At 48.7% G+C, this 10,492-nt stretch overlaps 1 protein-coding gene across 1 annotated transcript in view; it reads right to left on the bottom strand.

Annotated features, from left to right (window-relative positions):
- Positions 1 to 3,331, bottom strand: part of LOC108678862 (fibronectin type-III domain-containing protein 3A) — a 35,495-nt gene extending 32,164 nt beyond the window's left edge. The window contains exon 1 of the mRNA XM_018167357.2: positions 2,055 to 3,331. Within this exon, the coding sequence (XP_018022846.1) occupies positions 2,055 to 2,805 (751 nt within the window). The 5' untranslated portion in view covers positions 2,806 to 3,331. The remainder of the gene's footprint in view (positions 1 to 2,054) is intronic.
- Positions 3,332 to 10,492: the final 7,161 nt, after the last annotated feature.

The following is a 10,492-nucleotide window of genomic DNA, read 5'->3' as shown; positions in this document are numbered from 1 at the left end:
GCACTACACGCTACCATACGTAGCTCCCTGCACTACACGCTACCATACGCAGCTCCCTGCACTACACGCTACCATACGTAGCTCCCAGCACCTGTCTCTTATACACATCTAGATGTGTATAAGAGACAGGAGTAGTAACGTATCTGAGTTACGTGCTGAGTAGTAACGTAGCTAAGTGGCGTGCTGAGTAGTAACGTATCTGAGTTACGTGCTGAGTAGTAACGTAGCTAAGTGGCGTGCTGAGTAGTAACGTCTCTGAGTGACGTGCTGAGTAGTAACGTAGCTAAGTGGCGTGCTGAGTAGTAACGTCTCTGAGTGACGTGCTGAGTACCTAGTAACGTATCTAAGTGACGTGCTTAGTAGTAACGTGTCTAAGTGACGTGCTGAGTAGTAACGTGTCTAAGTGACGTGCTGAGTAGTAACGTGTCTAAGTGACGTGCTGAGTTGTAATGGGTTGAGTAGTAACGTGCTGAGTAGTAATGGGTTGAGTAGTAACGTTCTAGCAATGAAGGTTAGTGACGTGTAGTATTGACGAGCAGTGACGTGCTGTGTTCTGACAAGCAGTTACGTGTCGAGCAGTGACGCGCAGTGTAATGGCGTATTATGGAGTGGCGTATATGCGTGTCGGGAGTTGCGTGTGAGTGTTCGAGGTCGCGTGTGCGTGTCGGGGGTTGCGTGTGAGTGTTCGAGGTCGCGTGTGTGTGTCGAGAGATGCGTGTTAAAAGCGTGTACAGTTGCGCCGCCATCTTTGGCGGGTTGTCTACACACTTTCATGGTTTAGTTATGACGCCGTCGACAGCAATCGTGCAAAAACAAACTCTTTTAATTATAACCAAGCACGAGCTTCACAATCGACATCCTCAATACCATTAATAAGATAAATAATGTCAACAACAAGATGAGCAACAACAACAATAACGGCAGCACAAACGACCATCATGAGCGGCCATCAGCTGCCTCCCACTTCCGCTGCATCTGCAGGGCCAGAACCTGCAGCTGACAGAACTGGTCCCTGTCAGGACCTGCAGCTGACAGAACTGGTCCCTGTCAGGACCTGCAGCTGACAGAACTGGTCCCTGTCAGGACCTGCAGCTGACAGAACTGGTCCCTGTAAGGACCTGCAGCTGACAGAACTGATACCTATCAGTACCTGCAGCTGACAGAACTGGTGCCTGTCAGAACCTGCAGCCGACAGAACTGGTCCCTGTCAGGACCTGCAGCTGACAGAACTGATACCTATCAGTACCTGCAGCTGACAGAACTGGTCCCTGTCAGGACCTGCAGCTGACAGAACTGGTCCCTGTCAGGACCTGCAGCTGACAGAACTGGTCCCTGTAAGGACCTGCAGCTGACAGAACTGATACCTATCAGTACCTGCAGCTGACAGAACTGGTGCCTGTCAGAACCTGCAGCCGACAGAACTGGTCCCTGTCAGGACCTGCAGCTGACAGAACTGATACCTATCAGTACCTGCAGCTGACAGAACTGGTCCCTATCAGAACCTGCAGCCGGCAAAACCTGTCCCTATCAGAACCTGCAACCGACAGAATCTTTTGCCATCAGAACCTGCAGCCAACAGAATATGCAACCATTACCACCACCTGCCACAGCACCTGCCACCTGCCACAGCACTTGCCACCTGCCACACCACCTGCCACACCACCTGCCACAGCACTTGCCACCTGCCATCAGCGGCCCGCAAACCGCGTCGTGATGCAGCAGAATATTGCGAGGGAGAAACGGTGATGGCCGCTACGAGCAGCGAGCAGGAGGCGGGATGGCGGTGAGAGGTGGCGGGATGGCGGTGAGCAGATGGCGGGATAGCGATAAGTGAAAATGATGACAGCAGACGTTAACAAAACAGAATAACCGTGACATGGAAGGATATCTCCCGCTGACAGGGAACACCCGCCCTCCAAAGTTGACAGGGAGCACCCCCCAGTTGAAAAAGAGCCCCCGCCCCTCCCCCCTCCCACAGTTGACAGGGAGCACCCCCCAGTTGATAAGTAGCACCCGCCCCCCGAGTTGACAGGCGTGAGCGCAACAGTCCTCACCTGTGGGAACATGCAGGCCGCTGCACATATGTTGCGCCGCACCGCAGTACTCCCCTGGAGGAGGTTGGTGGTATTCCGGTGGTGGTGGAGCCTGGTGGTAGTCTGCTGGTTGTGGGTGGTAGTCAGATGGTTGTGGGTGGTAGTCTGCTGGTTGTGGGTGATAGTCTGGTGGTTGTGGGTGGTAGTAATCACGACCATAATAATCAGGACAGTACGGCGGCAGGGTAGGTTGGTGGTAGGGAGTGGTAGCTGCCATGTCAATGGTGGAGGTGACGACAGGGATGCTTGTACTGTTGGTGAGTGTGGTGCTGCAGATGGTTGAGTGGTTCATAGGCATGGTGGCATGGTTAAGTTGCATGGTTGCACTCAAGGGGGTGGGCATTTGAGCGCCTTGGTGGTGGATGAGTTGAGGAGGAATATGTGTCGGTTGCATGTGTTGCTGCTGGTGCACCGCTTCTACTCCGTCTTGGTTGCCGGCATTCGCATCACAAGTCTCGGGCATCGCTGTGATGTCTTCCTCTAGAGACGAGGGCACTACAGTGGGTGTCTCACAGGCCACGTCACTGTCCTGCACAGGCTGGGCCAGCATGTGTTGTGGCAACATGTGCTGTGGCACCGCAGCTATGTTAGTCGTTTGAAGCTGAGCAGCTTGTGGCTGTAGTTGTTGGTGAGGCAGGGAGTGGTGGTGTTGCTGTAACATCTCCGCATAACATGTGGGGCCGGGCACAGCAACCATGGTTGCGGTAAGCATAGCTCACCAAGCTTCACGTGTAAGTGCTGTGATGTAGCGGCAGCTCAGAGGCCAGTTGCTCTGAGCCACCCTCAGGCGATGGCACTTGGTCTTTCTAGTCAGCAGGTTAGTAACCGCAAACTTGTTGTCTACGCAACGCCACCACACAAAGTGGTTCCGAACACAGATATTACACATGTAAGCCTAACCAAGTTACATAAGCACACTTTAAGCTCTAAAGCGATCTGAAGAAGGTAAATATAAAAGACTTGTGAATACTAAGACCGAGTCTTGCCAACAAGAACTAGGCTGTGCAGGAGAAATCTAAGCGCCTGCGAGGCTCAGCCAGCAAAAGATACTCCCAGAACATTCCTTTCACTACGCACTGGTAAACACTTTGAAAAATGGTAAACACACGTAAAAACTTGAGTAAGCTTATGTATAGCAGAGTGAAGTTTCAAAAAACAAGCATTTCAAGTTGTAGATAGTACGAGCGGATGAAACATGATGAGTGAAGCACAGAAGGTCCACAACCTCACTCAGCACAGTCTAGAGAGCCACTGGCAGCCGCTGCTCGCAGCCGCGCACCCCCGTGTGTAGCGACGACGTCACGTCACCAACACCCGGAAACGATGCCACGTATTGCCTTAGAAACGTGTAAGATGCAGCAATTGCCTTCTGTAACGTCTATTGTAGTAACAGTAACGTGTAAGATGCAGCAATTGCCTTCTGTAACGTCTATTGTAGTAACAGTAACGTGTAAGATGCAGCAATTGCCTTCTGTAACGTCTATTGTAGTAACAGTAACGTGTAAGATGCAGCAATTGCCTGCTGTAACGTCTATTGTAGTAACAATGTCGAATGACCGCTGACGATAACAAACATTATTGCATGTGACTTCAGAGAATAACGTGGCTTGGATGGAAGAGAACAAATCATCGAGGAATCCTGCAATAACTGAGAGAGGGCTACTTGAATGGTACTACTAGCACAGTAGTACAGTGCACAATACTTGCATTATTACTTGTATTATTACTTGCACTATTACTTCTATTTGCGCGATGAGTTTATTCTTGGACCTTTAAACGTCATTTTAAAAAATAGTGGTGGCATGGCTCACTGCAAACCTATAGAGCGGTGTTCAAGCCCTTATACTTCTGGTGATGACAAACGCGTTACCAAGAGTGGAATCACGCGTTACCACGAGAGGAATAATGCGTTACCACGAGAGGAATAATGCGTTACCATGAGAGGAAGAACGCGTTACTATGAAAGGAATAATGCGTTACCATGAGAGGAATAACGCGTTACTATGAAAGGAATAACGCGTTACCATGTGAGGAATAACGCGTTACCATGAGAGGAATAACGCGTTACCATGTGAGGAATAACGCGTTACCATGAGAGGAATGATGCGCTACCATGTGAGGAATTACGCGTTACCATGAGAGGAATAACGCGTTACTATGCAAGGAATAACGCGTTACCATGAGAAGAATAACGCGTTACCATGTGAGGAATTACGCGTTACCATGAGAGGAATAANCCACGAGCTGTCTCTTATACACATCTAGATGTGTATAAGAGACAGGGCTGATGCAGGCCCCATTAGCCATGTGATGAAGGCGTGTGTGCGGCAACAGGACTGATGCAGGCCCCATTAGCCGTGTGATGAAGGCGTGTGTGCGGCAACAGGACTGATGCAGGCCCCATTAGCTGTGTGATGAAGGCGTGTGTGCGGCAACAGGACTGATGCAGGCCCCATTAGCCGTGTGATGAAGGCGTGTGTGCGGCAACAGGACTGATGCAGGCCTCATTAGCCGTGTGATGAAGGCGTGTGTGCGGCAACAGGACTGATGCAGGCTCGTGTGATGAGGATATAAGTAATGAAAATAATAACTGATAAATATAAGAAGCACTCACCAGAGATGCGCTGCTGCGAGCCGTCGTTTGTGGTGAAGTTGACTGTGGTGCCAGGGTTGATGTGGAAATGCACCACGTAACCTTCGTCCCGCTCGCAATCCGCCGAACTCAAAAAATAATCAAATTCATTGTTCGAGTTCACTGGAAAATCCTGGCAAAAACCATTCGAATCATAGCCATACTTTTCATCACATCCGCTGCCGGCTTTAACGTCTTCCTCGGGCACAGAAGACGCGAATGTAACAGACCGACAGCCGGAGTATTGGGCATCTGCATCGCCCGGGGACAAGATGAATGCTGGTGATACGGAGACGGCTTCTACTGAAGCGTCGTAAGCTGGAGTATCGTAAGGAGTCGCGTCTTCGTTATGCACGACAGGAGTTGTTGTTGTGGTTGTTGTTAAACACAAGGCTGCATCTGGAACAATTTGCGCCGACGAGGACGCATCGTCAACCGCGCCGCAACAGAGGTATGGGCCGCAGTCCGAGTACGTCGCTGTTACTCCTTCGTCACAGTCAAGATCTTCCTCGCAAAATTGGCTTTCCCCGAAATTAGGACTTTCCTCGTCAAATGTTAGGATTTCTTGTGTCGTTTCGTTGGTCCGTTCAATAGGTGAGTTTTCACCCTTGTTATTTTCGTTAAACTTCTTCGAGCTAGAATTGGACACGTGATTCTGGCAACATGGAGTCAATTCTAACTCAACCCTTACCAAGCACGGTGACTTAGACGTATCCATATCATACGACGGTTTTTTCATGGCAGTTTTTCTGAATGCAGCCAAAGGCTCGTCGGACGCCCGTCGGCCTCCCATCTTACCGCCGTCACTTCTCGGCAGCATTCGTGACGGTCTAAAGTCGTTGTGATACAAATTTCTGATAGAAGACCATCCACGATAACTGTTCATCTTTGTTCTGGGGCTATAATCATAGTTTGAGCGATCAAAATCTCCGTTATGTAACGGATGTCGGAGAAGGCTCGTTCCGTTCTCACCACTCATTTTACTTTCCAAATTGTATTTACTAAAACTGTAGGACGCTCGTCCCCTGAAGCCACCTCTTCGCCAGGGTGTGTACCGCCCTCTAGAGCCACGCCGATAACTCTCTCCGAAGTCATCATCATGAAAATCATTAAACATTTCGTTGCACCTATTGTTGCCAGAATAGTGTTTGTTACTGTTGAATAATGCTTCGTCTTCGGGACTTTTTGCTGCTGTGTGCTGAGGGTAGTCTAGGATATTTTCATCGTGGGGGTAACGAGGAATTCTTGCATTAAAATCATCTACCAATCGAGGAAAACTTCTCTGGCTCCCTCGAGCGAACAACCCTCGAGTCGGAGGAAGAATTCGCTTACCAAGAGAAAAATATCTTTGATTTTTACCTTCGTATAATCGAAGGTAATCATTTCTTTCTTTGTGATTCCTATAAAAACGGTTTTTATTGTTGTTGGTCGTTGTGTTGTTAGTCCAGCAGTTCAAATCATTCATGGCGTGTTCTTTGTCTTCATAATACCTGGAAAAATGGCCGCTTTTGAACTGGTTTGGCCGATGGACGTCATTTGTGATGGATGACGAAATGTATCGAGGAGTTGGGAGGAGAGTTGGTCCCTGTTTATGACTACAACTTGTCGTGGTGCTCGGGGTAGGCAGTAATGTTGAAGTTTTGGGCAAGCCTTGTGATGATTTTTCAGTATCTGGCGTGGGTAACAGGCTGGAAGGCAGGATAGGTTTTGGCACGTAGGGTTCCATAACAAATTCGGACACAGACTTCGAACACTCTGAAACAAACGACTCGCATTCACCGTTTTCATTTACAGACTTCTCATTACCCGTCGTATTTAAAGAAGACAAGCTCGCACCCGGTATGGAGTTTTTCTGCACTTCTTCAATGGCATCAATATTATCCAAGTTATCGTTTTTTTCAGTGATATTCGATTCATCACAAAAAGAGTTAAGAAATTGGTCGGAAGTAACATTAGAAATCTGTTTTGGAGACTCGTCAAGGGAAAGGCCTTCTTCAGCAGCGACACAGTCTGTGCAAGGCTCCAACGTTTCCTTGCAAATAATCTCATCAAACAAATCGTTCTCACATTCTTTTGGGTTTACGTCATTGATTACTTGTTCGCTTAAGGAATCAAGCCTGACGCTTGCAGCTTCTGAACAGGACACCTGGTGTCCGATATTTGAAGATCCGTTTTCTATACATCGGTGACTGTCCGCTAGATCGTTGCCACGTTCTGTTCTAGCCATCGCCACTGCGCAGGATTTCATTCCACCTGCACACCCTTCAGGTTGTTTGGTTGAAACTCTAGTTTCTGTTGGCACGTCACAACCAGAGATGGTATAAGCGGTTTTCTCGGAGCATTGACAGCCTACAACCGAAGGGTCAGGTCTGGTTGTTCCAGTGAACCAGTTGCTGTCGTCGAGTGGTTGTGTAGCGATCGTGGTAGGAGTTTTCGAAGCAGATCTACCTTCGTGTATTGTGTCATTTCTTTCTAACTTGCGTTCCACTTCTCTAAGCTGTTGCACTTCCTGCACTTCAATAACCTTTATCGTTTCGTACAAAATTTTATCGTCGGTTGTGTTTACCAAATTCTTCGTGTATTCACTGGCTTCAAAACTTATTTTGTTTCCAGAAAGACCACTTATGGACATTTTGTTCTCACCCAGAAATTCTAGCAAGTTCTTTTCAAGATAATTGATCTTAACTTTTAGCAGTCCATACACCCAGAACTTGAATTTGTTTTAATTGTATACTAAAAATTTGAACACATCTTAGTGAAGGGAGCAATCGCATAGGCGAATCGCTTAACCTGTAACGCAAGCAAGTGTAATTAGGAATGATTGTATCGAAAAAAATTACGTGAAGCTCCCTGCACTACACGCTACCATACGTAGCTCCCAGCACTACACGCTACCATACGCAGCTCCCTGCACTACACGCTACCATACGCAGCTCCCAGCACTACACGCTACCATACGTAGCTCCCAGCACTACACGCTACCATACGTAGCTCCCTGCACTACACGCTACCATACGTNGTTTAGGTGCACCAGAGGGAAGCGTTTAGGTGCACCAGAGGGAGGCGTTTAGGTGCACCAGAGGGAAGTGTTTAGGTGCACCAGAGAGAGGCGTTTAGGTGCACCAGAGGGAAGCGTTTAGGTGCACCAGAGGGAAGTGTTTAGGTGCACCAGAGGGAAGCGTTTAGGTGCACCAGAGGGAAACGTTTAGGTGCACCAGAGGGAAGTGTTTAGGTGCACCAGAGGGAAGCGTTTAGGTGCACCATCATCAACACCCTGAACAAGCAAATAAATATCAATGCAACAATGCGTGCCTATTTAAATTGTTACCAAATCGCCTACTATTAGGAAACACAATAAACGATTGTTATTGTAGAATTTACCTGTTGATCTTCCAAAATATTTTTTTCAGACCGGAGCAAAAACGAATTTTCAAGAGAGACCGCGTTATTCGTAGCCTCCATTGGCTCGGTATAGCTTTGAGTGCTCATGAACTATCATAAGCCGTTGTCGCACTGAACTCAGCAAGCGTTTGTACTATCCCAAGCAAGTGTCGCACTTGACTAAGCGAGCGTTTGTACTATCCCAAGCCAGTGTCGCACTGAACTCAGCAAGCGTTTGTACTATCCCAAGCCAGTGTCGCACTGGACTAAGCGAGCGTTTGTAATATCCCAAGCCAGTGCCGCATTGGACTCGGCAAGCGTATGTACTATCACAAGCCAGTGTCCCACTGGACTCAGCAAGCGCTTGTACTATCACAAGCCAGTGTAGCACTGGACTCAGCGAGCGCTTGTACTATCACAAGCCAGTGTAGCACTGGACTCAGCGAGCGCTTGTACTATCACAAGCCAGTGTTGCACTGGACTCAGCGAGCGCTTGTACTATCACAAGCCAGTGTCCCACTGGACTAAGTGAGCTTTGTACTATCACAAGCCGGTGTAGCACTGGACCCAGCGAGCGCTTGTACTATCACAAGCCAGTGTCCCACTGGACTAAGTGAGCTTTGTACTATCACAAGCCGGTGTAGCACTGGACCCAGCGAGCGCTTGTACTATCACAAGCCAGTGTAGCACTGGACTCAGCGAGCGCTTGTACTATCACAAGCCAGTGTAGCACTGGACTCAGCGAGCGCTTGTACTATCACAAGCCAGTGTAGCACTGGACTCAGCGAGCGCTTGTACTATCACAAGCCAGTGTAGCACTGGACTCAGCGAGCGCTTGTACTATCACAAGCCAGTGTAGCACTGGACTCAGCGAGCGCTTGTACTATCACAAGCCAGTGTAGCACTGGACTCAGCGAGCGCTTGTACTATCACAAGCCAGTGTCCCACTGGACTAAGTGAGCTTTGTACTATCACAAGCCGGTGTAGCACTGGACCCAGCGAGCGCTTGTACTATCACAAGCCGGTGTCTCACTGGACTAAGTGAGTGCTTGTGGGGCCCTATGTCAGGGTGCGTACAAAGGGGACCCTGCACACTTAACGCACACTGTGTGGTGTAGTATATGCACACTAAGTCCGTTCATTGTGTACGCGCACTGTTTGTGTATACTGTGTATGCAAGCTCAGTACACTCATTGTTTACGCACACTTTGTACGCAATCACATTACAATGAGTTGATGTCAGTCACAGTACATTATTTATCGTGCACGGTAGTCAACGTTATTGTTGAAGCTCGACCATCGTGCGCTGTTTTGTAAATTCAAAGACTTGCGATGTTGTTATGAGGCAGTGGTCAGCTGATGCACCTGTGCAGTGCAGCTGACAGGTGCCCCGCACACTTGCGACGGCCACCTGATACCACATAACTTATTTCACAGAAGCAAGAGTTCAGGACGGATTAAAAATTCTATCGCAATCAATATTAAGACCAAAGTTAAGAACACGATCATATTTCGAATTAAAATTGAGGTTCAGAACAATATCATCTTCAAGATTATGACCGAGATTGAAGACATGATCGTTGTTGAGGTCAAGACTGAGATTGAAAACAAGATCGTCTTGAAGATCAACATATCAAGTAAGATCAAGACCGAGATTGAAGACATGATCGTAGTTGTGGTCAAGACTGAGATTGAAAACAAGATCACAACACTTCCCGTAAGATCAAGACTGAGATGAATTCCCCCGGCCAGGTTTTGTTTGGATCGCTGGACGCGCGCAGCCTGCCTTCACTTTACTAACACACACGTGTTGTTGTGAGGGAGACGTGCTCCTCACAGCAACACGTGCTCCTCACAGTAACACGTGCTCCTCACAGCGACACGTGGACACGTCAACAATGCTCACGAGACCCCTGAGTACTCACGAGACCCCTGAGTACCCACGAGACCCCTGAGTACTAACGAGACCCCTGAGTACCCACGAGACCCCTGAGTACTTGAGTACCCACGAGACCCTGAGTACCCATGAGACCCCTGAGTACCCACGAGACCCCTGAGTACCCACGAGACCCCTGAGTACCCACGAGACCCCTCGTGCCCTTGGCAGACATCTTGGGCTGCGGCTGCAGCGGCCGTCATATTTCATGGGCGAGGAAAGGGCATAAGACGCGCGTCTCACGAACCACAGGAAGAGACTCGAGACGCGCGTCTCTCACGCCACAGGAAAGGGCATAGAATAGAATAGAAGTGTCGACACTGAAGAAATAGGCCCATGGCCTGTTGCCGATTCTTGAAATTTTCGTGACTTGATTCACAAGGGATCCGGCCTTTGGAACCCGATCTTTCCATAGCTGACGATTGATTGAGATAGCTGCTGGACTTATTG

Source organism: Hyalella azteca, unplaced genomic scaffold, assembly GCF_000764305.2.
Source record: "Hyalella azteca isolate HAZT.00-mixed unplaced genomic scaffold, Hazt_2.0.2 contig6695, whole genome shotgun sequence".
NCBI classification, from domain to species: Eukaryota; Metazoa; Arthropoda; class Malacostraca; order Amphipoda; family Hyalellidae; genus Hyalella; species Hyalella azteca.
This window is presented reverse-complemented; position numbering and strand designations above follow the sequence as displayed.